This window comes from Theropithecus gelada, chromosome 15 (genome assembly GCF_003255815.1).
Source record: "Theropithecus gelada isolate Dixy chromosome 15, Tgel_1.0, whole genome shotgun sequence".
NCBI lineage: Eukaryota > Metazoa > Chordata > Mammalia > Primates > Cercopithecidae > Theropithecus > Theropithecus gelada.
Window position 1 is genome coordinate 10,643,808 of NC_037683.1, and position 27,981 is coordinate 10,671,788.

Below are 27,981 nucleotides of genomic sequence, written 5' to 3' on the forward strand. Positions count from 1 at the left end.
ATGCATGGAGACGACTCACATGGCCATGGCTGAGGTATGATCAGATGCAGACCCGAGAGCTGAAGGGGTCACAGGCTCACCAGTCCCTGTCCATCATGGAGGGGCTGCAGTGGGGTCCAGGGCAGAAGTGGGAAACTTAGCCTAGTCTAAGTGGGGTTTTAACATCTAAATATATCACCCTTTTCTCTTTTAATTACCACGCATTGAGCAGACACCAGCACCAGGCCCAGTGCTGAAATTTTCGTGCATGATCTCATTGAATTTTCACAACTATCCCAAGATAGGGATTCCCTGACCTCCATTTACAGGAGAGGAAACTGAGGCTTAGCCTGGCAAGTGGTAGAGCTGGGATTTGGATGCAGGCCTGTCCGACTCCAGAGCCAGAGCTCTTCACCACCACTGCATACTGCCTTCAGGTGACTATGTTCAACCTGGAGGAAGGAATGCCTCGCTCTGGGAGCTCCTTCTTCTCATTGTGGAGAACTCACTACTGAGGGTTAAAGACACAAAGCCGCACTGCCAACCAAGTCCAGGCCCTCGGAAAACCGACCAAAGGCCCTCGGAGGCCTGTCACAGGGTCCTCTAAGTTGGGGACCTGCTCACGGGTGAGGTGGGAATCAGCCTCTCCATGCTTTCCTCGGCCAGGAGTGGATTCTCCAAGCTCCACACGCCCTCTGCTGATCACACTCAGGCACGGCAGCTATACCTGCCACATGACCACTCGGCATCGCTCCGCAAGGCCCCCTACTCCAGTTCGGCCTCTGCATCTCAAATTCTCCCAAGACAGGCACTGGATTCCTCTGTCTTGCCAAGTGCACTCCCCCAGGAGGCACCCCAGCTTTCAGCCTGGCCACCCTCCGCCTGCACTGTCAGCTGCTGGCCTGGGGCGTGGCCGAGGCAGCTCTGCAGGCATGCGTGGAATGGAGGCTTTCTGGCTTCCCTCGCCTTCTGCATCAGGAGGCAGGGTGGTGTGGCAGGAAGGGCATGGGCTCCATTCCAGCCCCCTCTACTTCCTGCGAGATGTTGGCCATGTAACTGAAAACCTCCAAGTTCTGGTTCTTTCCTTAGAAAGCCCATAGTGGAGATAAAGGCCCAGGGGCTTGCACTGCCCACCGCCCTGGGCTGTACTGGAACCCCCTCCGCTTGGGCAGTGAGTTTCCAGCCTGGGTGTGACTCCTCCATCGGGGCCTAGGAGACAGCTGGCTCTCCACTGGCACTGCTGGTAGGGCAGCTGTGTTGACTGTTCCAGGAAGCTTCCCTGGCCTCTGTCCAGGCTGCCGGGCAGCCTTGCTTTGGCTCTCACAGCAGCCACCACCCCTGCATATCTTTCCCGCCCCTAAACAACTGGGAAAATGCACCTCAGGCAGAGTCAGAGTCCTGCCTGAGGTGAATTTCCTCTCAAGCCCCTTACTCGTGACGGCACTTTTAGCTTCTGAATCCTCTTAACCGATGAATCCATTTCACAGGTGAGGAGACTGAGTCATTTCCCCAAGGCCACACACTTAAGAGTGATAGAGCTGGTTTGGACTTTCAAGCCCACACTGTGAAACGCCTTGCCAGACTGACATGGGCACTGCCCCAGCAGAACCAGCACACTGGAGACAGGGGCTGTGGCATCTCACCTGCCGCACCCTCAGGTTAGATGGGTGAATGAACAGATGAGGTGGGTGAATGGGCCAGGGGGCTGGCGTGGGGGATCGAGTAGGCCGCAGGGGGGCTGCAGGGCTCTGGGGTCAGGGTGGGCTTGGGTGGCTTGCACACAGGCTAGGAGGACTCAAGGTAGAATTTATTGGTCCCTGAGCCCCCTCCCCCATTCCTCCTTCTCTCATAGCCAGGCCAAGACTGACATGGAGGTGACACAGACCCGTAAGGACTGAAAGGCTATGCCTGAGGGACAGCCAGGCAGCCATCCAGGGAGGAGGATGGGGAGTGGGGAGAGACCAGGAGCGCGGTCCTGACCTCCTACTGTAGATGGGCATCAGGGGCCACCTATAGATGTCCAGTCCTCTCCTCCCCTCCTGGAGGTGGGGGTGGAGCCCAGTGAACTTGGGCAGCTCTGGGGCTACAATTCTCTTTGGCCACCGGATAGATGTGACCACTGTCCCTAACCACTCTGTTGACTTCCTGAGTCTGGGGACTTCTACCCTGGTTCCATTTATAAGCTCCCTGCTTTCTAGGAAGGGCTTGGTGACCCCTTGTCCTCTCCCTACCCTGACCCAAGACATCATCCTGAGAAGACCCGTCAATCTCAGCCTGGGAATCAGAGGGCCTGCCCTGCCCAGAAGACGTTAACTTGGACATGAGACTTTCACAGAAAGCCTCTGGAAAGGTTGGGGAGGCAGTGAGTCACTTGGCAGTTTTGGATGGAGGGGGCAGCACCTCAGGATGGAGGTGCCAGGCCCCGCTTGCTTTGGTCTGGCCTTGTCCAGGACCCCTCTGGGGCGGAACCTGGGGCTCCGGATCCAGCATCCACCGGCCCTCAGAGGGATGGGGGGAATCACAGCTTCTCCTCGCCTGCCTGGATGCGGCTGTAGGCCTCTTGGTCCAACAGGACGTAGCGGCCCTTCCGGGCATCTAGATAGAACAGCGGGTCTTTCACGATAGCCGGGTCAAAGCCCTCCTTCCGTAGCTCTGTCTTCTGCAACTTGTAGGTCCCTGGGAGAGCAGGGAAGAAGACTCAGTGCAGGGCAGGGGCCTGAGCTCCCAGGAACCCCACCACCAGTGCTGAGGAAGGCAGGCAGTGGGGCTAGAGGACAAACCACGGGAGGAAAGTAGGGGAGGAGGAGGCATAGCCCTTTACAGTTTGCAAAGAATGTTCGACCTATTACCTAAAGTAATAGAGCAGCCGTGGCAAAGTTGGGGCCTGGGGACAGCTGCTAGTTACCCACCCACTCCTACTTTGCAGATGGGAAAACGGGCCTGGAGAAGGGAAGTTATTTGCCTAGTATTACATACTGAGTGACAGCAGAGTGGGGACCAGAACTGAGGTCTTCTGACTGTGATGTCTCCCTTTGAGTACCGACCAGATAACAGTGTGAGCTCATTTCATCTGTACATCAGCCCCACAGGGCAGGTGCTCAACCGTATTCTCTGGATTCTAACATGGACGTGCTTACAGATTTTAACATCTCTGAACTAGTATAATTAGCAGCACATATTTTCTTACTCGTATATAAAGTATTCATGGTATTTTTTTCTTTTTTATTGAGACAGGGTCTCGCTCTATCACCCAGGCTGGAGTGAAATGATGCTACCTCAACTCACTGCAACCTCCACCTCCCGGGCTCAAGTAATCCTCCTACCTCAGCCTCCCAAGTAGCCAGGACTATAGGTGTTCACCACTGTGCCTGGCTAAGTTTTGTATTTCTCTCTTTATTTATTTATTTATTTTTTTTGAGACGGAGTCTCGCTGTGTCGCCCAGGCTGGAGTGCAGTGGCGCGATCTCGGCTCACTGCAAGCTCCGCCTCCCGGGTTCACGCCATTCTCCCGCCTCAGCCTCCGAGTAGCTGGGACTACAGGTGCCTGCCACCACGCCCGGCTAGTTTTTTGTATTTTTAGTAGAGACGGGGTTTCACCATGTTAGCCAGGATGGTCTCGATCTCCTGACCTCGTGATCCACCCGCCTCGGCCTCCCAAAGTGCTGGGATTACAGGCTTGAGCCACCGCGCCCGGCCTCTCTCTCTCTTTATTTTTTTTTTGGAGACAGAGTCTTGCACTGTCACCAGGGCTGGAGTGCAGTGGCTCGATCCTGGCTCACTGCAACCTCTGCCTCCCGGGTTCAAGCGATTCACCTGCCTCAGCCTCCCAAGTAGCTGGGATTACAGGCGCCCACCACGACGCCCAGCTAATTTTTTGTATTTTTAGTAGAGACAGGGTTTCACCATGTTGGTCAGGTTTGTCTCGAACTCCTGACCTCAGATAATCCACCCTCCTCAACCTCCCAAAGTGCTGGGATTACAGGCGTGAGCCACTGCGCCTGGCCAAGTTTTGTATTTCTTGTAGAGACAGGGTTTCGCCATGTTGCCCACGCAGATCTTGAACTCCTGGGCTCAAGCAGTCCACCCACCCCAGCCTCCCAAAGTGCTAGCATTACAAGCATGAGCTGCCACGCCTGGCCGCATCTTCCAATCAATGGTATTAATCCTGTACAGATGAGAAGACTGATGCTCAGGGTGGTAGAAGTGGGGTTGGAACCTGGATGAGACAGACTACCAAAAATGGCTACAGGTTCCTCCCCTCCCTGTACACACACACACCTCTGCTATGTGGCTTTGGCACTTCTGGCAAGAGCTCTTTTTCAGCCTCCACTGGCCTCAATCTGGACTGGCTTTACAACCTGCTTTAACCAACAGAAGGTGGTAAACACAATGTTGTAGGAGTTCCGGGTGAGTCTAGGCCTCGGGGGACCTTGCATCTTCCACCTCTACCCACTTAGGGGTGCCCTGGGGCTAGTCTAGCCTTCCAAAGGGTGAGAGGCCATGTGGAGCAGAGATGAGCCATCCCAGGTGAGGGCCCAGACTGGCGCTGTCCAATATGACCTCATGTGGCTATCTACATTTCAATTATTAAATAAGGCCGGGCATGGTGGCTCGCGCCTGTAATCCCAGCACTTTGGGAGGCCAGGGTGGGCGGATCACCTGAGGTCAGGAGTTCGAGACCAGCATGGCCAACATGTCAAAACCCCATCTCTAATAAAAAAAAAGATACAAAAATTAGCCAGGTGTGGTGGCACGTGCCTGTAATCCCAGCTACTGGGGAGGCTGAGGCAGGAGAATCACTTGAACCCAGGAGGCAAAGGTTGCAGTGAGCTGAGATTACGCCACTGCACTCCAGCCTGGGCAACAGAGCAAGACTCCATCTCAAATAAATAAATAAATAAATTTAAATTCAACAAAATTTAACCCCAAAGTGTTGATATTACAGGCGTGAGCCACGGCATCCAGCCAGCAGCCACCTTTCAAGTGTTCAGTAGCACTGCCAGGCTAGTAGCTATTGTGTTGGACAGCAGAAACCTAGAACATTTCCATCGCCGCAGAAGGTTCTGTTGGACAGCGCTGCAGAAGCAAGCAGTCGAGAGCCAGACACCTGGGTGAGGCCATCTAACTGCCTCCTGCCCCAGCTAAGTTACTAAGTGATGACAGCTCTTTCAGTGACCCCAAAGCAAGGTCAAAAAGAGAACTGCTCAGCTGCACTTAACCCCTAAATTGCTTACCCACAGAATTATGAATAAATGAAGTGGCTGCTTCAAGCCATTTTGGGGCAAGTAAGTTTGGGGGTGGTTTGTTCTGCAGCAAAGTGCATCTGAAACACAAGGTCTGAGAGCCTCCCTGCCTGTCCTGGCCAGAAGTGTGGTGCTGCCCAATCCTCTGGAAGCTCCTGGTCTTGGCCATTAGCCTGGCCACAGTGTCTCCATCCTTCAGAACCACACTGAAGTCCTAAACCCTCCCCAATGCTTTAAGCACTCCAGGTACCCACTGTTTGGCAGAAGCCACACTGACTAGGGAGTGTCCACCATCAAGGCAGGACTGACATGATGACAACATGGGAGGTGGCCAGGGAAATGTGCTCCAAGGGTGAGCAGCCAGGGGGTGCTCAGAAGGGGCACCAAGGGCTGAGGAAAGCATGGGCAGGTATGGGCATGAGCCTCAGCATTTCCTGCCCACCAGGGAACTCTTGAGAGCCACCAATGGGCCAACAGATAGAAAGATGGTGCTGTCCTGTGGGCGACTGCAGGCCCGGGGCCCACCTCCCACCTGGACAACTGCAACCAGCCCTCCCTCGTCTCCCAGCTCCCTCAGGGCTGCCTGCAATCCTCTCCCACTCCATACACAGCAGCCAGAGAGCTTTCTAGAGCGTGAGTCTGACCAGGTTCCCAACTGCTGAGATTCTTTTTTTTTGAGACAGAGTGTCACTCTGTTGCCCAGGCTGGAGTGTGGTGGCGTGATCTCAGCTCACTGCAACCTGTGCCTCCTGGATCTCCTGGGTTCAAGCAATTCTCCTGTCTCAGCCTCCTGAGTCGCTGGGATTACAGGTATGCACCACCATGCCTGGCTAATTTTTTTTTTTTATATATATTGAGAGAGAGTCTCACTCTGTCTCCCAGGCTGGAGTGCAGTGGCATGGTTTCGGTTTACTGCAACCTCCATCTCCCAGGTTCAAGTGATTCTCATGCCTCAGCCTCCCAGGTAGCGGGGATTACAGGTGGCCACCACCATGCCTGGCTACATTTTTTTTTTTGGTGCGATCTCGGCTCACTGCAACCTCCACCTCAGGGCTCAAGCTATTCTTCTGCTTCAGCCTCCCAAGTAGCTGGGACTACAGGCACCTACCACCATATCTGGCTAATTTTTTTGTATTTTTGGTAGAGACAGGGTTTCACCATGTTGCCCTGGGTGGTCTCGAACTCCTGAGCTCAGGCAATCCATCTGCCTTGGCCTCCCAAAATGCTGAGACTACAGGTGTGAGCCACCGTGCCCAGCCTAAATTTTTTATTTTTTTTTGTATTTTTAGTAGAGATGGGATTTCACCGTGTTGGCCTGGCTGGTCTTGAATTCCTGACCTCAAATGATCCGCCCACCTCGGCCTCCCAAAGTGCTGGGATTACAGGCGTGAGCCACCGCGCCCGGCCAGCTAATTTTTGTGTATTTAGTAGAGACGGGGTTTTGCCATGTTGGCCAGGCTGGTCTCAAACTCCTGACCTCAAGTGATCTGTCCGCCTTGGCCTCCCAAAGTGCTGGGACTACAGGCATGAGCCACTGCACCCAGCCTTGCTGAGATGCTTCTGTGGCTCCCTACTACCCCCGGGACAGTCCCGACTCCTATCCTGGCCTGCAAGGCCCTGGACTTCCGGCCCCTGCTGGCTTCTCTCCCACTTCAATGCCACTGCCTGCCCCTCTCACTTGGCTCCAGCCTTGGGGGCCCCCTTTCATTCCTCGAGCACCCAAGCTCCTTCCGGCTTTAGTGGCTTTACAGTGTCTATTCCTGCAGCCTAGAGTGCCTCCCACCCCCATATTTCAGGTCTCAGCTGAACCATCCCCTCCTCAGAGGAGCCTTCTACTCATCCCAAGCGTCCTCCTTTTTGCTCTCCTATCAGCTTGCTCTGTGGTTCATTTTTCTTCTTTTTATCTGTTTAACTCTAATCTCATGACAGATTATGTGGTCCACTCTTTACCTTTGGAATGCCTTGTCCTAGACCAGCCACTCTCCTGCTCTAAAACTCCAAGAAGGCAAACATCCTGTCAGAGCTCACCACCTGTATCCTGACGCTTAGCGCAGTGCCTGGCACCTAATATTTGTTCTACTAAGGAACAATGTGTGTCCTCTCTGCCGGCCCCGTCTGCTCACCTCTACATGGGCAGGTCACTTTACCAACTGCCCGGCCAGGCTGTGTGCAGAGGTCAAATGACAGCCAACCGGGTCTCTCCAGAAGGCAACGGGAAGGGACCTGGGATCCGAGAGCTAGAGCAGGGGCGGGACACACCTGTTTTGTGCAGCTCAGGCAGGATGCGCAGGAAGATGGGGCGCGCATACAGGGGCAGTTCCTTCTCCAAGTCCTGAGCAAAGCGCTCCAGGTCACAGTTGCCAGTGGGGCTGGCCACGGCAGCCATTCCGGCCCGGCCCTCGGTTCCTGGGGGTGGCAGGGTAGACACTGAGCAGCTGGTGGTGCCCCTGGATGATGCCTCCCCACCCACACCTTGCGTCTGCCTGCACATACCTGGCACCTTGACACCATACACGGCCACGTCAGCCATGTCCAGCAGGCGGCTGAGTGTGCCTTCCACCTCGGTGGTGGACACGTTCTCACCTTTCCAGCGGAACGTGTCCCCAGTGCGGTCTCGGAAGTACAGGTAGCCCAGCTCGTCCATCACCAGCACATCACCTAGGGAGGGGCCGGATGAGGCAGCGCTGGGCCTGGCCAGCTCGGAGTCCAGCACTCAAACCAGGGAGGCTTCGCTGGAGCCCAAGGATTTGTTTGACCACAAGGGCCAGGACTGGGGAAGTCCTGGGAAGGTGTCCTCTGGAGGTGGGAGAAGGTCCCCTCCTCCCCCAACCCTCAGGAAGGGGCTATGAAGGGCTGGGGACCCACCAGTAAGGTAGGCCTGGTCCCCCTTCTTGAAGACGTCCTTGGCAATCTTCTTGTTGTTGGCGCCCTGGTTGAGGTAGCCATCGAAGCGGCGCAGGGGGTCTTTCTGGATGATGCGGCCCACCAGCTGGCCCGGCTCACCTGGGGTGGGGAAGGCAGGGTCGGATCTGCCCTAGGCAGCCTCTCCCACCCGTCCTGTCACCAGGTGTACCCTGTGTCGTTTTTTTTTTTTTTTGAAACGATGTTTCGCTCTTGTTGCCCAGGCTGGAGTGCAGTGGTGCGATCTTGGCTCACTGCAACCTCCACCTCCTGGGTTCAAGCAATTCTCCTGCCTCAGCCTCCAGAGTAGCTAAGACTACAGGCGCACACCAACACACCCCACTAATTTTTTAAAAAAATTTTTTAGTAGAGATGGGTTTCATCCTGTTTGCCAGGCTGGTCTCGAACTCCTGACCTCAGGTGATCCGCCCACCTCAGCCTCCCAAAGTGCTGGGATTCCAAGTGTGAGCCAACACTCCCAGCCTATACTCTGTGTCTTGATCTGATTTGAGTCACGCTGCTTGCCACAGAAATGCCCCACCTCCCCCAGCCCAAGAGCTCATCTTGGCAGGTCGGACAAACTGAGCCAGCAATGTCTGTTCTTGAAACTGATGGGAAGATGAACATAGGTCAGGCTCCTTGGGGACAGCCTAACGAAGCCAGTGCCCCAAGCCCCTGCTCCATGCCGGGCCCCACTCAGAGTTTTATGTTCTTTACCAAACATAATCCTCAGGCCAGCCCCACGGGCGGGTGCTGCCATAGGCACAGTTTGTAGATAAGAGGACTTAGACACAGAGAGGCTGAATACTCGCCCATGACACAGAGCTAAGGAGCTGAGCCAGAATAAATCTCAAGCAGCCTGGACTCAGGGTCATTTGGAGTCAATATGAAAATGAATGAATGAGGCTGGGCATGGTGGTTCACATCTGTAATACTAACATTTTGGGAGGCCAAGGTGGGTGGATCACTTGAGGTCAGGAGTTCGACACCAACCTGGCCAACATGGTGAAAGCCCATCTCTATTGAAAATAGAAAAACTGGCCGGGCGCGGTGGCTCAAGCCTGTAATCCCAGCATTTTGGGAGGCCGAGACGGGCGGATCACAAGGTCAGGAGATCGAGACCATCCTGGCTAATACGGTGAAACCCCGTCTCTACTAAAAAATACAAAAAACTAGCCAGGCGAGGTGGCAGGCGCCTGTAGTCCCAGCTACTCGGGAGGCTGAGGCCGGAGAATGGCGTGAACCCGGGAGGCGGAGCTTGCAGTGAGCTGAGATCCGGCCACTGCACTCCAGCCTGGGCGGCAGAGCGAGACTCCGTTAAAATAAAATAAAAAAAAAAAAAAAAAAAAAGAAAATAGAAAAACTAGCCAGGCATGGTGGCGTGAGCCTGTAATTCCAGCTACTCAGGAGGATGAGACAAGAGAATTGCTTGAACCCAGGAGGCAGAGGTTAGAGTGAGCCAAGCTCATGCCACTACACTCCGGCCTGGGCGACAGTAAGACTTCATATCAAAAAAAAAAAAAGAATGAATGAATGAAAATGAATGAATGGACTGATGGACAGATAGAACGGTGAACGAATGAATGGATGGATACACAAAGAAATGAGTAACTTGTAGCCCTAGGAGCAGAGCTAACTGATGGCCACTGGTCAGAAAAGGGCTTCCCATCCACACACACCTGGTTTCCTTCCTTCCCAGGCCAATCCCTCCCTCTCTCACCCCCAAGTGACAGACCTGGCTGGCAGGGAATGCAGATGCCATCGGGCCCCCGGATCAGCTCCATGGTGTCCTCGTTGACACGTACCAACCGGATGGGGTACACGAAGGATAGGATGCGGCTGTTGAAGCCACAGGCCCCCACCTGCGAAGGCCAAGACTTGGGCCTGGGCTCTCTCACCATGGGCCCAAAACTGGACAATGAGGGGGAGGTGGGACTCCAGCACCCACAATCTCACGCTGGAACTCTGCCCTCCCCTCTGCGTCCAGTGCCTTCTGTGGGCCATCCCTGCAGCGGCCTTGCCCGTCCCCAACCTGGCCGCACCTGGCTGTCGAAGTTGCCCAGGCTACAGTTGCACTCCGTGGCCCCGTAGAACTCAGCCACCTGAGGTATGTGGAAGCGGCTGGAAAAGTTGGTCCAGATGGACTGCCGGAGGCCGTTGCCTAGTGCCATGCGAACCTGGTGCTGGTTTTCTGCCTCCCGCGGTGGCTGGTTCAGGAGGTAGCGGCACAGTTCACCAATGTACTGCACAATCTGGGGGTGAACTTGGTGTGATTCGAGGCTCCAGAGGCTGCCCTCACTACACTAGGATTCTCCTGATCCCTCAAGCTCCTACTCTCCCCCGGGGCTGGCCATGCCATCCTTTCACTCTCCAGGTCTCAGTCTCCCCATCTGAACAATGGGGACTTTGCCACAAATGAGCCCTTTGGAATGACTGGCCACCTCAGCTATAAGATAGATGCCCCGAAGTGTAGTTGGGAAGAGGGTAACGAGGGGAAAGGGACAGTTCACCCTTCCCACTCTCGCTCACCGTGCACTTGTACTTGATACAATCGTCCCAGAACCGGGAGGCTGAGAACTTCTTCCGAATCACCACCGTCATGCCATGCAGCAGGCACTGCCCGATTCCCACGATGTTTCCTGGAGGCGGAGGGATGGCCCCTGAGGGTCAGGGAGATGAAGACCCTCCCCAAACCAGCGATACTGCCATCCAGCCAGGCAGGCCTGCGCTGCCCTGCAGGCCTCTGCACCTCACATCTGCCTGCCTTGGGTGACCTCCTCCAAGGAGCCTCCCCGGCTTCCATCCCCAGGCTCTTCCTGGTGCTGCACTCTTGTCCCTGCCCCTCTCCTACACTCACATATACACCCGACTGTAAGCACGTGGAGGCCAGGAGCTATATTCAAGTTGTCTTCCTGTAAGCCCCTACAAACAGCAGCAATACCATGCGTATCTGGGGAAACAAACTGAAATGAGACAGGCCCAGATGCTCCGTGGGACACTGCCACACACACTGTGAGGCTGGTGTGCTCATACTTTTTTCAATTTAAAACAACTTTTTTCTTTCTTTTTTTTTGAGACAGAGTCTCACTCTGTCACCCAGGCTGGAGTGCAGTGACGCTATCTCGGCTCACTGCAAGCTCTGCCTCCTGGTTTCACGCCATTCTCCTGCCTCATCCTCCCGAGTAGCTGGGACTACAGGCGCCCGCCACCATGCCCGGTTACTTTTTTTTTTTTTTTTTTTGTATTTTTAGTAGAGATGGGGTTTCACCGTGTTAGCTAGAATGGTCTCGATCTCCTGACCTCGTGATCTGCCTGCCTCAGCCTCCCAAAGTGCTGGGATTACAGGTGTCAGCCACTGTGCCCTGCCTAAAACAAAATTTTTCTAGAGACAGGTCTCACCATGTTGCCCAGGCTGGCCTTAAACTCCCAGGCTCAAGTGATTCTGTCTCAGCCTCCCCAGTAGCTGAGACCACAGGCATGTGCACCACGCCTGGCTAATCCTGTTTATTTTTATTTTTAAATTAAATTAAGTGTATTTATTTATTTTGAGACGGAGTCTTGCCCTGTCACCCAGGCTGGTGTGCAATGGCGCGATCTAGGCTCATTGCAACCTGTGCCTCCTGGGTTCAAACCATTCTCCTGCCTCAGCCTCCCGAGTAGCTGGGATTACAGGCGCCTGCCACCAAGCCCAGTTGTTTTTTGTACTTTTAGTAGAGACAGGGTTTCACCACGTTGACCAGGCTGGTCTCGAACTCCTGACCTCGTGATCCGCTTGCTTTGGCCTCCCAAAGTGCGGGGATTACAGGTGTGAGCCACTGCGCCTGGCCTATTTTTATTTTTTTTGAGACACTGTCTCGCTCTGTTGCCCAGGCTGGAGTGCAGTGGCGTGATCTCAGCTCACTGCAACCTCTGCCTCCCAGGTTCAAGCAATTCTCGTGCCTCAGCCTCACAGGTAGCTGGGATTACAGGCACATGTCACCACACCCAGTTAATTTTTGTATTTTTAGTAGAGATGGGGTTTCGCCATGTTGGCCAGGCTGGTCTCGAACTCCTGGCCTCAAGTGATCCACCCGCCTTGGCCTCCCAAAGTGCTGGGATTACAGGTGTGAGTCACCGCACCTGGTCCAAAGCTGTGTGTTTGTACCTCAGCACACTGCCTGACAGGGGTGGGGTTCCTGGGGACCTGGCAGGTGCTGGAGGCTGAGTGACAGCCCTAGAGTTACCTGCTGAGTGGTAGAGGGGGAGGCAGTCATAGATGATGTCATTGGGCCGCATGCGGAATCCATAGTACACCAGGGCAGCCATGCGGTAATACCTGGGAGGGCACAGGGCCGAGGGCTGAGTGGGCCCTGAAAAGGCAGGAGGAGGCTCCCCAGCCCTGCCTGTGCCTACCCCACCCTGGGCACCTGCCCCTTACCTGCTGTGCACCACGATGGCGGCCTTGGGCAGCCCTGTGGTGCCCGATGTGTAGATGTAGAACAGTTTATCTAAAGAAAACAGATGCAAGTGGCTGTCGGGCACAGCTCAGGGCTGGGCACAGGGTCACACAGACGGACACCTGCAGGTGTGCACCCTTCAACACCTGTTCCCATCACACCCTTGCCAGGAAGCCTGTTCTGATGACCTCAGATACCACTCAGCTCCAACACCAGCATCCATTCCAACAAATATTTCCTGGGCCCTTGCACTGCGCTAGGCCCTGCGGGGAGAGAGACATCAGTGAGCACGACGGGCATGGGCCTGGCCCTCTTGGCAGTCACAGCTCAGTGGAACAGTCAGATGAGGACACAGGCAATTCCAATACTAAGCAGCAAGTGCTGAGGGAGGCCACAGGACCTGTCGAAACCCAGTAGCCACATTCGGCCCAGGCTTGCAGGAGGGGAGCTGGTGCCAGGTAGGCTTCCCGATAAAGGTGACACCTGCCCCAAGTCATAGAGCACAGGGAGGTCAGCTGCAGGAAGTGGGGTGCTGAGTAGCTTCCGCACTGCTGAGCATTGATCTGCCCCACTCTGCAGCCCTCCACAGGGACTGCCACACTAGAGTTTCTTTTTTTTTTTTTTTTTTTTTTGAGACGGAGTCTCGCTCTGTCGCCCAGGCTGGAGTGCAGTGGCCGGATCTCAGCTCACTGCAAGCTCCGCCTCCCGGGTTCACGCCATTCTCCGGCCTCAGCCTCCCGAGTAGCTGGGACTACAGGCGCCCACCACCTCGCCCGGCTAGTTTTTTTTTTTTGTATTTCTTTTTTTTTTTTTTTGAGACGGAGTCTCGCGCTGTGTCACCCAGGCTGGAGTGCAGTGGCGCGATCTCGGCTCACTGCAAGCTCCGCCTCCCAGGTTCACGCCATTCTCCTGCCTCAGCCTCCGAGTAGCTGGGACTACAGGCGCCCGCCACCACGCCCGGCTAGTTTTTTGTATTTTTAGTAGAGACGGGGTTTCACCATGTTAGCCAGGATGGTCTCGATCTCCTGACCTCGTGATCCGCCCGTCTCGGCCTCCCAAAGTGCTGGGATTACAGGCTTGAGCCACCGCGCCCGGCCCACACTAGAGTTTCTATGCGAGGCTTGGCCCTACCAGACTTGAGGTTCCCTGGAGGTCAGGACCTCCACAGGAAGACTCCACATGCTTAGAACGCCTGCCAAGACACCTCACGCTCCCTGGCTGCCTGCTGTTTGCCAGCCCTAGGCACTATGAGGGCACCGGGGCAACCCAGCCAGAGTCCCTGCCCTGAAGTAGCTGACAAATGCACCCAAGAGACCAGATTCACGTACAAGAGAGAAGTTAAACAGTGCTGATGACAATGACCAGTAACTGAGCCCCTCCTGCCATACCCTAGCTTCAGGACTGGCCCCACTGTATTTTTTTCAACCCTCAAAGCTACCCATAGAGTAGGTTCTGTTACTGTCCCCAGTTTTATGGCTGTGGGAACTGAGGCTCCAAGGGCAGGGCAAGTGTCAGGGTTCACACAAAGGAAGCAGTAGAGCCAGGATATAAACTGGGATCTGACTCGATAGCCCAAGCTCTGAGCCACCAGGCAATGTGGCTTCACAGGAAAGGGAATGAAGAGAGCAGAAGAACCAGGTAGGCTACAGTATAAAAGAAGAGGGGTGAGAGGCTCAGGGGGGCTGCCTGGAGGCGGGGTCAGGGAGGCAGCACAGCCCTGGGAGAGGATCACAGCTGGAGATCCCGAGGTGTCCTGCACTGAAGAGGCACTTGATGAATATTCAAAGGGTCTTGCTCCTCACCCACCCTCCCACCCAACCGCAACAAAGCCCAGACCAGGAAGGTTCCTGGAGTCCACAGGATTCTACATTAGGCATCAGTGAAGGCTTGTTCAACAAATCAAACTGGAGTTTGTGAGCTCCTGTGTTCTCAGCCCTGTATCTGGCACTGTGACACACATCAGCTCATGCCACCTTCACAGTAACCCTGGAGTGGCCCAGGTTTACTGTCACCATTTTCCAGATGGAAAAAGGGAGGTGATGTGACATGTTCCAGGCACACGACCAGTTTCCAGAAAAGCCTCCTTTTGGCACTGAGGCCAGTGCTCTGTCCAGGGCCCGTGTAAGCGCCCCTCTATGGGGTGGGGACGGAGCCCACCTGTGAAGCCCTTGTCAGGGCAACTGGGCAGGTGCTTGGGAGCATCTTCCAGCAGAGGGTCCAGGTGTTCTGTGCTTGTAGGCACCGCATTGGGCTCCCAGGAGCCAGAGCAGAAGAGGCTGAGCGAGGGGTCCAGGCTGGCATGGATCTCACAGATGGCTGTGGGGAGACAGGGCAGTCAGCAGGCCAGAAAACCCCATGTTGCCAAGGACCTCTGCTCCCAGCAGGGCTGGCCATGTTGCTGAGGAGACTGGCTGGGCAGAAGGAGAGGCAGTGAAGCAACTAGGCCTTCAGTGCTGATGGGGCACCAGCAACGGTTCTATTAGCCACGGGTTAACCACAGAGTAGGCCCACTTTACCTGCATTCCCTGGTCTCACAGCCCTGGGAAGGAGGGACCAATGACAGTCCCTCTTACACATGAGAAGATTGAGGCTCTGAGAATGAGAGGACCTGCTCACAGCTAGAATGTGCTGGACCTGGCATGCAACGCCAGCTCTACCTCACACCAAGGTCTGGGCTCCCACCCACTGTCCCGCACTACTTACTCTGTGGGGGCACCAGATAGAAGGGAGGAGTGCGGGTCAGAGGCCGTGGCTGTCCATCCCCTTCCGAGAGTGGGAACCTTCTCTCAGGCTCCCCTGTGTGCTGCACAGACATCACATAACCACCCGCCCAGGCATGGAGCAGCGCTGGTCAGCTTGGCCCCACCTCCCTGGCTTCCTCTTGATTTGCCCAACCCTCTCCTCCTCCCTGGCTGCCTTCTTCCCTCTCCCTTTTCAGCACCATTTTTTCTTTTCTTCCTTTTTTTTTTTTTTTTAGCTTTTTAAAATAGAGATGGGGCTCACTATGTTGTCCAGGCAGGTCTTGAACTCCTGGGCTCAAGAGATTCTCCTGCCTTGGCCTCCCAAAGTGCTGGGATTACAGGCATGAGCCACTGTGCCTGGCCCCCTTTCAGGATCTTTTTTTGTTTTTTCAAGACAGAGTTTCGGCTGGGCGCCATGGCTCACGTCTATAATCCCAGCACTTTGGGAGGCCGAGGCGGGCAGATCACGAGGTCAGGAGATCGAGACCATCCTGGTTAACACGGGGAAACCCCGTCTCTACTAAAAATACAAAAAATTAGCCAGGTGTGGTGATGGGCGCCTGTAGTCCCAGCTACTCAGGAGGCTGAGGCAGGAGAATGGCATGAACCCGGGAGGCAGAGCTTGCAGTGAGCCAAGATTGCGCCTCTGCACTCCAGCCTGGGCGACAGAGCGAGACTCCATGTCAAAAAAAAAAAAAAAAAACAAAACAGAGTTTCCTCTGTCACCCAGGCTGGAGTGCAGTGGCATGATCTCGGCTCATTTGGTTCAAGTGATTCTTGTGCCTCAGCCTCCTGAGTAGCTGAGATTACAGGCGTGCACCACCACACCAGGCTAATTTTTGTATTTTTAGTAAAAACAGGGTTTCACCATGTTGGCCAGTGTGGTCTTGAACTCTCGAGCTCAAGTAACCTGCCCTCCTCGGCCTCCAAAACTGCTGGGATTACAGGCGTGAGCCACCGCGCCCAGTCCCCTTTCAGCATCCTAATGACTTCCCCATTCATTATCCCACAAACACAACAGTGTGGGGAGGAAAAACAGAGCACTGTGGTCAAGCTGAAGATCAAACCCCAGTTCTGCCACTTACCAACTGCGTGACCTTGGGTGAGCTCCTCACAAACCCCTCTGAACCCCAGGCTCATCATCCATAAAACCAAGATCCCTACCTTCCCCGGTCTTTATGGAGATTAGAGCTGCTCTTGGAAAGCAGCAGTGTCAGCACTTTGCAGGTGCCCATTGTGGCAGCAAATAAAATGCAGGCTCTGTGAGGACAGTGGGGAATTAATTTTGTTCCCATTATACAGATGAGCCAGATATGGCCTAATTAGTCACCAGGATGATTACCATTGTACTGAGGGGCCACTTCACATCAGCCATGCTGCTAGTGCTTCAGGTAAAGTATCTTTTATTTTTTTTTTAGACGTAACCTCTCTCTGTCACCCAGGCTGGAACACAGTGACGTGATCCTGGCTCACTGCAACCTCTGTCTCCTGGGTTCAAGCGATTCTCCTACTTCAGTCTCCCGAGTAGCTGGGACTACAGGTGCACACCTCCATGCTCGGCTAGTTTTTTTTTGCATTTTTATTAGAGACCGGGTTTCACCGTGTTGGCCAGGCTGGTCTCAAACTCCTGATCTCAAATCTGCCCACCTCGGCCTCCCAAAGTGCTGGGATTTACAGGCATGAGCCACCGCACCCGGCGTTTTTTTATTTTTTATTTATTTATTTTTTTGAGACGGGGTCTCACTCTGTCTGCCAGGCTAGATGAAGTGGCACAATCGCCACTGACTGCAGCCTTGACCTTAGTCTTTTTTTTTTTTTTTTTGAGACGGAGTCTCGCTCTGTTCCCCCAGGCTGGAGTGCAGTGGCCGGATCTCAGCTCACTGCAAGCTCTGCCTCCTGGGTTCACGCCATTCTCCTGCCTCAGCCTTCTGAGTAGCTGGGGCTATAGGCGCCCGTCACCTTGCCTGGCTAGTTTTTTGTATTTTTTAGTAGAGACGGGGTTTCACCGTGTTAGCCAGGATAGTCTCGATCTCCTGACCCAGTGATCCGCCCGTCTCGGCCTCCCAAAGTGCTGGGATTACAGGCTTGAGCCACCGCGCCCGGCAACCTTAGTCTTAAGTGATCCTCCTGCCTCAGCCACTGAGTAGCTGGGACTACAGGTCCATGTCACCATGCCTAGCTAATTTTTTAAAAACTTTTTTAGTGGGCCAGGTGTGGTGGTTCATGTCTATAATCCCAGCACTTTGAGAGGCAGAGGTGGGTGGATTGCTTGAACTTAAGAGTCTGAGACCAGCCTGGGCAACATGACAAAACTAAGTATCTACAAAAAATGCAAAATTTAGCCAGGCATGGTGGTGCATGTCTGTGGTCCCAGCTACTCACGAGGCTGAGGTGGATGGATTGCTTGAGCCTGAGAGGTCAAGGCTGCTGTGAGCTGTGACTGCACCATTGCACTCCAGCCTGGGTGACAGAGCAAGACCCTGTCTCAAAAAAAGTTTCTTAGTAGAGACAGGATCTTACTATGTTGCCTAGGCTGGTCTCAAACTCCTAGGCTCAAAGGATCCTCTTGCCTTGGCCTCCCAATGTGCTGGGATTACAGGTGTGAGCCATTATGCCCAGTCTGAAGTACCTTTTTGAAAACAGTATGAAGTAGGAACTACGGATGAAGAAACTGAGGCTCAGAGAAATCAGTCCCTTTCCCAGGATCTCCAGTTTACTCGTGGCACTGCCTAAGCTCTCTGACCCCACTCTGTGTCCTTAACCACACAGCCTTGGCAGGGCTGGAAGGGAGCTGTGGTCTGTGTAAGATCCCATGGGGTTCCTGCTTGTCCCTCACCCGCTTGGGGCTCACCTGAGGCCATTTCGCTGCCAAAGACAAGGGCCCGTGCACGTGAGGTGGTGAGGCAGTGGAGCAGGGCATCCCGCCGCAGGTTGGTGTTGATGAGGGCCGCCTCCACACCGAGCTTGGCCATGCCCAGCCACAGGCCCACGAACTCATTGCGGTTCTCCATGAAGATGGCAGCCACATCCCCCGAGGCCAGGCCCCGGGCCTGCAGGAAGTTGGCTACGCTGCTCGAGTACTCATCCAGCTGGCGGAAGGTCCAGTGGGTATCTGTGCCCTCGAAGATCAGGGCCGTCTTGTCGGGGTGGCGCCGAACGGTAGAGGCAAACAAAATGGGCACCGTCCGCCGCTCCCGCAGGCACTGTCGCACCTTCGCCTTCACCTTCAGGAGCACCAAGCCGCCACTGTGTGTGAGCAAGAGAGGGCGCTGTGCCTGCCATGGTTGGGAGTGAGGGGTCCTGACACCCTACCCCAGGCTGCTGCTTCGCCAGCCTATGCTTCATGAGCCAGATCCCCTACAACACTTCCATCTCCCGGCTCCTGCTGGGAACATGCACCGTCTTACTGATGCCGCTCAATAACACTGAGAGTTCGTATGATTCCTATCTTCCCTCACACAGAAGGAAATCAAGGCTCTCGTGGTGCCATGGCCTGCTCAAAGCTTCATGGATGGAGGGTGGCTGAGCTGAGATTTGAACTCTAGGCCTCTCTGGCTCCAGAGTTCAACTCCTACCCTCTCAGCCTGCTGCTCCAGCAGAAACCTCCTAGGTCTCCAGAGCTTCCTGTAAAAGTCCAAACTCCTTGTTTGGGGCCTCCCACAGTCCAGCTGCTCCCCCCACCCACCATGACCCCAGTAAATAAAGAATGAGTTTACTGGTCTGTCCAGTCTTTCTCCCTGTGAGCCTAGCTGGGATAGGCTTCTGTCTTATACAACACGCTGTCCCCTGGGTCCTGTGCCAGGCAGAGTAGATGTTCAATAACTTTGTGGAATCACTTGGCAACATCCCACTCCTGCCACCCTTTTTTTTTTTTTTTTTTTTTTGAGATGGGGTCACACTCTGTCACCCAGGTTGGAGTGCAGTGATGCAATGTCAGCTCACTGCAACCTCCGCTTCCCAGGCTCAGATGATGCTCCCAACCTCAGCCTCCCAAGTAGCTGGAGCCACAGGTGCACACTAGGGTGCCTGGCTAATGTTTTTGTATTTTGGTAGGGACGGGGTTTTGTCGTGTTGCCCAGGTTGGTCTTGAACTCCTGAGGTCAAGTGATTCACTCACTTCGGCCTCCCAAAGTGCTAGGATTACAGGTGTGAGCCACTGTGCCCAGCCCTGGACTCCATGGCTTCGTTGCTGATGCTGTGCCTTCTGGTTGGGACTCATCTCCTTCCACCACCACAAAGGCACCTCTCAAGTACAGCCAGTTTTTCTCCAGGAGGCCTTCTCTGATTCCCAGGATCCTGGCTGGAGGCTGTCTCTCCTTGCTCCATGCTCCCACAGTTACCACCCTTCCTGGTGTGCCGCTCCGTGCCTTCTTTTGTAATCAACCCAGATTGACAAATGCTGAACTGCCTGTGCTGGGTGTGGGTCACTGAACTGGGTGCTGGGACACAGTAGTGAGCAACGCTGCACCAGGGTCTCTGCACCAGGGTCTCTGCCCACATGGGACTGCCAGTTTATAGATGTGCTGTGTCCCTTTCTTTCTCCTGACCAATCTGAGCTTGGCAGATGGGGTCTGCCTTATTCCTCTCTGGACCCCAAAGCTAGCCTGGCACCTAGTAGAGAATAAGCGAGAATAAGTATTTCTGGTACAGGGTGTCCCTTGGAGCATACCTGGCTTTCTTTGGGGAGCAGGTTATCCCAGACATCTGAGTAGGGACCCTGCTCTAGAACTCAGTGCCCCCGTGCCATCTCGCAACCCTGCCAACCTGAGGGCAGGGCTTTTCCCCAAGGTTCCTCTTTACCCTTTCACAAACTTACAGAGTCCTCAGGACCCCTTGCAGATGTCTCAACACACTTGGTGTTCAATGTATGTCCTAGGCCAAGCCTGCCCAAAGCCTAGGAGCCTCAAGTTAGGGAGATTCCCTGGGAAAAGACTTTGACCTTGGAGATGGAGGTACCAGGTACCATTGCCAGGGGAAGGGTGTGGAGCAGAGGTTGCTGTTCTGGAACTCAGCTCAGCTGCCCTATGCTGGTAGAGACCATGAGGTCTGGCCTGGGGAGACTTGGGGGACCAGAAGCTCACTGTAGTGTGAGAGACCCCAGGAAAGGCTGGGCCAGGTACTCACAAAATATCGCGCCTGATGGTTTTGATGAAGACCCGGATGAAGCGCCAGCCTCCAGATCCCAAGTAGAGGAACAGCAGGGAGAATCCCACCTGGGTCCAGGGCAGTTTCAGCACCAGCTTGGAGAACAGCAGCACCCCCACTAGAGAGGCTCCAAGCAGCATTGTGGCCTGCAGACACAGAGCAGTTAGTGGACTCAAACACCCATCCCTCCAGGTCTCCTACCTCCCAGCCCAGACAGCCAGGCCACTGTGATCCCAAGGGGACAGCCTGTGGTAAGGCTCAGCCATACTGAGTTAGGTGACTGACCACAGGGGTCCCTTTCCAAGCATGGCCTAGGAGGGGCAGGCTAGGGGCTTGGCACTTGAGGTGAGGAATTCCAAGAGTGAGAAGCAGGAGGCTGGTTCTCGTCTCATAGTCCCATCTCTGCCTACCATTCTCCAAGTGACCTTGGGCAAGACCCTTTCACATTTTAGACTTTAGTCTCTGCCCTCTGTGCAATGGGTATAGGGAGAGGAGGCTTTTCTAGCCAAAACAGGACAGTTCCCTCTTCTGACATCCAAGGTCTCTAAACCAGATGGCCTGGGGGTGGGTATCGACTAAGAGCCTCTGGCTCGGCAGCAGTGGGGGCTCACACCTGTAATCCCAGCACTTTGGGAGGCCAGGGCAGGCGGATCACGAGGTCAGGAGTTCAAGACCACGCTGACCAAGATGGCGAAACCCCATCTCTACTAAAAATACAAAAATTAGCCAGGCATGGTGGCACACACCTGGAATCCCAGCTACTCAGGAGGCTGAGGCAGAAGAATTGCTTGAACCTGGGAGGCGGAGATTGCACTGGGGCGAGATTGTGCCACTGCACTCCAGCCTGGGAGACAAAGCGAGACTCTGTCTCAAAAAAAAAAAAAAAAAAAAGCATCTGGCTCGACTCCCCACCCAGAGACCCAGGGAGGGTCTGTGGATGACCAGGCCAAGTCAAAGGGGCAGCTCCCTGGAAAAGGTGCCCTGCTCGGTCCCTGCCCACAGGCTCAGGCATCGCAGTGCGTCTGCTGGTCGATAGAGGGCGACCCAGAAAACGAGTTAGAGCCTGGAGGTGCTTGAGAGGTGACCGCCCAGGGGGCAAAGCTGATTGAGGGAGGCGAGGAGGACCTTGAAGATACCACCCCACAACACACAGACACACACAGACACTCGGATGAATCTTTGGGGTCTGGGACTTAGGGGAAGGCGAACGACTTACTGTGCTTCAGGGGCTGGGCTAAGCTAGGACTCTTGGATTCTATTCCTGGATCTTTGAGGACTTGCTCAAGGGGACATCTGATGGGGCTGTTTTTCTCCGGGTTTTCCTGTTCTTGGGAGTAGATGAAGGTCACGAATGTGAAATGGCCTGAGAGCCTCCAAGCCAGGATAAGGGAATGGTCTGGACCACAAGAAGCCCTGGGACACCATCTCCCCCGCCCCCTCGCGAAAAGCAAAAGCCGGGGGCGGGGGAACTGAAGCAGAGTCCTCAACCCCAACTCCAGGGTCCAGGATCCTCAGATCTCTGGCCTCCCATAGACCACCACAGCAGAGGGGCAGGAACCTGTCCTGGAAGGATGGCGGATGGGGCAAGAAGAGGCCAGAAGAGGGTGACCAGTTCCCTCGGGCCCCTGGCCGGGGTCACGCGTACCGCCCTCGCCCCTAGACAGCAACGTAACAGTGCGTCTGTCCGGGAAACAACGCCGCAGGGCGCGCCCCCCACCTGGGGTCCGCACCGCCACCTCGCCCGAATCGGCCCGGCACATTTCCCCACCCGGGAACCCACCGGCCCGGTCTGTGCTCACCCGGCGTCGGCTCCGCCGCGCGACGCCCCGTCCAGATGCGGCCTGGTTGCAGCAGAGTAGGGAGCGCGAGGGGCATTAGCCGCCCCTGGGCGCACGAAGCCGGGTCTCAGCAGGACTTAGCCGGCTCTGCGCCCTGCATGGCCCGGCCGCCCCGCCAGCCCCGCCCGCCGCCAGGCCCCGCCCGCCGCGCTCCTCCCCCGCCCGCCTTCCGCAACCCAAACCGGCTGTGCCGGGCCGCAGAACCGCCTGCCGCACCTTCCCCGCGGCCGGCAAGCCACAGAGCCGGCGGCGCAGCGCAGCCCCAGCGCGCCCGGCGCCGCCCGGCCCCAGCCCGCCCTGCGCGCGCAACGGCTTCGGGCGGCGCCGCCGCGCGGCAAGCTGGGAGTTGTAGTCCACGCCGCCCCGCCCCACCCGGCCGAGGAGACCCCCGAGTCGACCCCCGAGTCCGCGAGGAGACAGGCGGACTTCACCCCGGCCCTTCCTCCCCGCCGACCCGGGCCCTTACCCACTGCTGTCCCCAGCGCCCGGATGTAGGAAGAGCACCCCAATCCACACCACAGCCGAAAACCCGAAGCACGCGCTCGGGCCCCGGCCGAGTTCAGCAAACACCCAGCACCACACCTAGAAGCTCGCTAAGAGGGCGATTTCAGGCAGAGGTGAGCGGGGCGGCTGCACTCTGCAGCCGGCTCTGTGGCGCAATGGATAGCGCATTGGACTTCTAGCTTGAGCTTTAGTGTGGTCATTCAAAGGTTGTGGGTTCGAGTCCCACCAGAGTCGAATTTTGATGGCTCCTACTCCCTGACTTCCACCTGCGTGTTTTGAGGACTCCAGGACCTATATAATAAAGTTCATAAAGAAAATCAGGCCGGGCGCGGTGGCTCAAGCCTGTAATCCCAGCACTTTGGGGGGCCGAGACGGGCGGATCACAAGGTCAGGAGATCGAGACCATCCTGGCTAACACGGTGAAACCCCGTCTCTATTAAGAAATACAAAAAACTAGCCGGGCGAGGTGGCGGGCGCCTGTAGTCCCAGCTACTCTGGAGGCTGAGGCCGGAGAATGGCGTAAACCCGGGAGGTGGAGCTTGCAGTGAGCTGAGATCCAGCCATGCACTACTCCAGCCTGGGTGACAGAGCGAGACTCCGTCTCAAAAAAAAAAAAAAAAAAAAGAAAATCATAAATCACACCCAACTTTGCTGCGACACAGCCATAAACCTGGTGTCCGGGTAACTAAGAGGAATCCTTTCTCATATCATGGTGTCTTGTGAGCAGCCTGGCACACCTGTTGGCACAAAGGACACGGTTTTGGAGGCCCTTAGTTAACTTCACCATCTATGATCTCTGGTCCCTGCAGTAAATCAGTTAACCCATAAACCTATGCCCTTATTTGTCATGCCACCTGCAGAGCCATAGGCAAGTGGCCAGATTCTTGGCCCTGTTGGGACTCTTGGCCTCTGAAAAATTGGTTTCTTGTTATCCATGTCGGGCATCCACAATTGCCACTTGGAATAGATCCCTTGGAGGCTGAGGCAGAATTGCTTGAACCTGGGAGACAGAGGTTGCAGTAAGCCGAGATTGTGCCATGCACTCCAGCCTGGGCAACAGAGCAAGTCTCCGTCTGAAAAAAAAAAAAAAAAAAGACATTCTGGCACTGGCGTGGTGGCTCAAGCTTGTAATCCCAGCACTTTGAGAGGCGGAGGCAGGAGGATCGCTTCAGCCAGGAGTTCAAGACCAGCCTGGGCAACATAGTGAGACCCTGCCTCTACAGAAAAAAAAAAAAAAAAAAAAAAAATTAGCCAGGTAGCTCTGGCTTGTACTCTCAGCTACTCAGGAAGCTGAGGTGGGAGGATTGCTTGAGCTCTGGAACTTGGGCTGTGACTGCACCACTGCACTTCACCCTGGGCAACAAAGTAAGACTGTGTCTCAAAAAATGAAAATAAGCTGGGCACAGTGGCTCATGCCTGTAATCCCAGTACTTTGGGAGGCTGAGGTGGGCAGATCACATGAGGTCAGGAGTTCAAGACCAGCTGGCCAACATGGCGAAACCCTGTCTCTATTAAAAATACAAAAATTAGCCGGGTGTGGTGGTACACGTCTGTAGTCCCAGCTACTCGGGGACTGAGGCAAGAGAATCACAGAGAGGCAGAGGTTGCAGTGAACCGAGACTGTGCCACTGCATTCCAGCCTGAGCAACAGAGCAGCGAGAGCCTGTCTCAAAAAAAAAAAAAAAATTATAATAATAAAATAAGGATGAAATTTTGGTCTGATAAGGATTGGAACCTATTTCTTCTGGAATACAGCGTGCATCCTTTTGGGGACTTGGGTAAATTCCAGCACCACATTCTTCATGGGTATCACCATCAGGAGGCAGAATGTGCAGTGGTATGGGCATGGGCATGGAGTTCAACTTCTCAGCTGAAAGGTCAAGATTCATTTTCTTCTTATATATAAAAATTGGGACATACTAATTCATAATACCTCACAGGGTCGGTGTGGAGATTTGTGGGGAGTATTGGGTTTTGTTTTTTTTTTCCTTTGAGACAGAGTCTTGCTCTGTCACCCAGGCTGGAGTGCAGTGGCACAATCTCCACTCACTGCAAGCTCCACCTCCCGGGTTCACACCATTCTCCTGCCCCAGCCTCCCAAGTAGCTGGGACTACAGGCACCCGCCACCACACCCGGCTAAGTTTTTTGCATTTTTTTTAGTAGAGACAGGGTTTCACCGTGTTAGCCAGGATGGTCTTGATCTCCTGACCTCGTGATCGGCCTGCCTCGGCCTCCCAAAGTGCTGGGATTACAGGTGTGAGCCACCGCGCCCAGCCAGGGTTTTGTTTTTGAGACAGGAAGACAGGAAGACAGGATCTGGCTCCATCACCCAGGCTGAAGTGCAGTGGTGCGATCATAGCTCACTGCAGCCTCAACTTCTTGGGCTCAACGGATTCTCCCCGCCTCAGCCTGGGACTACAGGCACGTACCACCACATCCGGCTTGTGGGGAGCATTTGCAGTAGTGCTTTACATGTTTATAATTGTGGCTTATAGACTCATTAAGCATGAAGTACATACAACATCAAGATCTAGACAGGAAGATTATCTCTGATTGTTTTCACAGGGCTTGGCAAATAACAGCAGCTCAATAAACATTTCTTTTTGTTTGTTGGTTGGTTTTTTTGAGACAGAGTCTCGCTGTGTGGCCAGGCTGGAGTGCAGTGGCACGATCTCAGCTCACTGCAACCTCTGCCTCCCGGGTTCAAGCGATTCTCCTGCCTCAGACTCCCGAGTAGCTGGGACTACAGGCTTGCTCCACCAAGCCCACGCCCAGCTAATTTTTGTATTTTTAGTAGAGACGGGATTTCACCATGTTGGCCAGGATGGTCTCGAGCTCTCTTTTTTTTTTTTTTTTTGAGACGGAGTCTCGCTCTGTCGCCCAGGCTGGAGTGCAGTAGCGCGATCTCGGCTTACTGCACGCTCCGCCTCCCGGGGTTCATGCCATTCTCCTGCCTCAGCCTCCCTAGCAGCTGGGACTACAGGCGCCCGCCACCATGTCTGGCTAATTTTTGTATTTTTAGTAGAGACGGGATTTCACTGTGTTAGCCAGGATGGTCTCAATCTTCTGACCTCGTGATTCGCCCTCCTCGGTCTCCCAAAGTGTTGGGATTACAGGCATGAGCCACTGCACCTGGCCAACATTTCTTGAACGAATGAAAGGAAGAATGAATTGGAGGCTCTGACCTTATCCACATCGGGATCCGTGAGTATAAACATGAGTACTTCCACATCAACTACTGAGGTCATATACGAGTGGGCAGGTGAGAGTTAGCAGGAGGGTGCTGGTGACCAGCCATCTGCTCTCCTTCAGTCAGGCTTGTCACACTGGAGAAACCAAAGCAGTACCACCGGACATTGGGTCAGGCCTGAGGGGGAGAAGCAAGAGGGAGAGCAACAGAGAGAACAGGACAGCCTGCCTTTCAGTTGCTTACAGTCTAGCTGGCCACACAGAGGGCAGGTGGGAGTGAGATGGAATAGGTTGTCCCTCACTCAGTGCTCACTGTGCTGGTGTCACACTCATCACAGTACTGGCATTAAAATTTTTTAATTTTTTGAGACAGGGTCTTATTTGTATCATCCAGACAATCACAGCTCACTGCAGCCTTGACCTCCTGGGCTCAGGTGCTCCTGCTACCTCAGTCTCCTGGGTAGCTAGGGCTACAGGTATGCACCACCACATCGGGCTCATTTTTTGTATTTTTAGTAAAGATGACGTTTCATCATGTTGTTCAGGCTAGTCTGGAACTTTTGAGCTCAAGTGATCTGCCTCCCCCAGGCCTCCCAAAGTGCTGGGACTCCAGGCATGAGTCACCACCTCCAGCTCTACCAATAAAATAATTTCAGAGTGGTGAGCACTCTAAAGAAAATAAGGGTAGGGTGCGGTGGCTCACATCTGGAATCCCAGCACATTGAGAGGTCAAGGCAAGAAGATGGCTTGAGGCCAGGAGTTCAAGACCGGCCCAGCCAGCATAGCAAGACCCTGTCTCTACAAAAAAAAAAAAATTAAAACAAACAAACAAACCAAAAAAAACACAGCCGGGCCTGGTGGCTCACACCTGTAATCCCAGCACTTTGGGAGGCTGAGGCAGGGGGATCACGAGGTCAGGAGTTTGAGACCAGCCTGACCAACATAGTGAAACCACATTTTTTTTTTTTTTTTTTTTGAGATGGAGTCTGGCTCTGTTGCCCAGGCTGGAGTGCAGTGGCCGGATCTCAGCTCACTGCAAGCCCCGCCTCCCGGGTTCACGCCATTCTCCTGCCTCAGCCTCCCGAGTAGCTGGGACTACAGGCGCCCGCCACCTCGCCCGGCTAATTTTTTTTGTATTTTAGTAGAGACGGGGTTTCACCATGTTAGCCAGGATGGTCTCGATCTCCTGAACTCGTGATCCGCCCGTCTCAGCCTCCCAAAGTGCTGGGATTACAGACTTGAGCCACCGCGCCCGGCCAAAACCACATTTTTTATTAACAATTACAAAAAAAAAATTAGCTGGGCATGGTGGCAGGCACCTGTAATCCCAGCTACTCAGGAGTCTGAGGCAGGGGAATTGCCTGAACCCAGGAGGCGGAGGTTGCAGTGAGCTGAGATCGTGCTGTTGCACTCCAGCCTGGGCAACAGAGTGAGACTCCATCTGCCAAAAGAAAGAAAGAAAGAAAAAAAACACTTGGCTGGGCATGGTGGCTCATGCATGTAATCCTAGCACTTTGGGATGCCAAGGCGGGCAGATCACCTGAGGTCAGGATTTCGAGAGCAGCCTGGGCAACATGGTAAAAACCCATCTCTACTAAAAATAAAAATTAGCTGGGCGTGGTGGCACGCCCTTGTAATCCCAGCTACTTGGGAGGCTGAGGCAGGAGAATCACTTGAACCTGGGAAACGGAGGTTGCAGTGAGCCGAGATCACGCCATTGCACTCCAGCCTGGGTGACAGAGTGACTCTGTTTAAAAAAAAAAAAAAAAAAATTTAGCTAGGCGTGGTGGCACGCATCCATAGGCCCAGCTACTAGGGAGGCTAAAACAGAAGGATCCTGGAGCCCAGGGGGTCGAAACTGTAGTGAGCCGTGATCGTGGCACTGCACTCCAGCCTGGGTGACAGAATGAGACCCCATCTCAAAAAATAAATAAGTAAATAACAAACAGATGATAGCATGAAGAGAAGGGGAGGGGGACTAGGGACTGCTTTAGATGGCTGAGA

General features: G+C 54.5%; 1 protein-coding gene and 1 non-coding gene across 4 annotated transcripts; one reads left to right on the plus strand and one right to left on the minus strand.

Annotated features, from left to right (window-relative positions):
• Positions 1-1,765: 1,765 nt before the first annotated feature.
• Positions 1,766-22,581, minus strand: SLC27A4 (solute carrier family 27 member 4). 3 transcript variants are annotated; one of them, XM_025360543.1, is made up of 14 exons: positions 22,245-22,307; positions 21,662-21,767; positions 20,425-20,591; positions 18,152-18,546; positions 14,717-14,875; positions 12,541-12,610; positions 12,347-12,438; positions 10,653-10,762; positions 10,166-10,375; positions 9,859-9,985; positions 8,088-8,225; positions 7,716-7,880; positions 7,482-7,628; positions 1,766-2,655 (listed from the first exon to the last, which is right to left on the minus strand). In XM_025360543.1, exons 3-14 carry the CDS (start codon positions 20,583-20,585, stop codon positions 2,498-2,500), a joined length of 1,932 nt encoding a protein of 643 aa, XP_025216328.1. In that variant the 5' UTR covers positions 20,586-20,591; positions 21,662-21,767; positions 22,245-22,307; the 3' UTR covers positions 1,766-2,497. The 3 variants fall into 3 exon arrangements, with proteins under 3 accessions (XP_025216328.1, XP_025216329.1, XP_025216327.1); XM_025360544.1 differs by having other exon boundaries at positions 21,662-21,772; positions 22,245-22,306; XM_025360542.1 differs by lacking the exon at positions 21,662-21,767 and having other exon boundaries at positions 22,245-22,581.
• Positions 22,582-22,928: 347 nt separating this feature from the next.
• On the plus strand, positions 22,929-23,021 carry TRNAR-UCU. The gene is made up of 2 exons: positions 22,929-22,965; positions 22,986-23,021. It is a non-coding gene; the product is annotated as a tRNA-Arg (tRNA).
• Positions 23,022-27,981: the final 4,960 nt, after the last annotated feature.

Excerpts from the sequence above, each read along its gene's own strand:
- SLC27A4 (XM_025360542.1), bottom strand. The coding sequence starts at position 20,585 with ATGCTGCTTGGAGCCTCTCTAGTGGGGGTGCTGCTGTTCTCCAAGCTG. Across the intron at positions 14,876-18,151 it reads TGGCAGCGAAATGGCCTCAG|CCATCTGTGAGATCCATGCC; the intron begins GTGAGCCCCAAG and ends GTCTCCCCACAG. Across the intron at positions 2,656-7,481 it reads GCCTGAGCTGCACAAAACAG|GGACCTACAAGTTGCAGAAG; the intron begins GTGTGTCCCGCC and ends CTGCTCTCCCAG.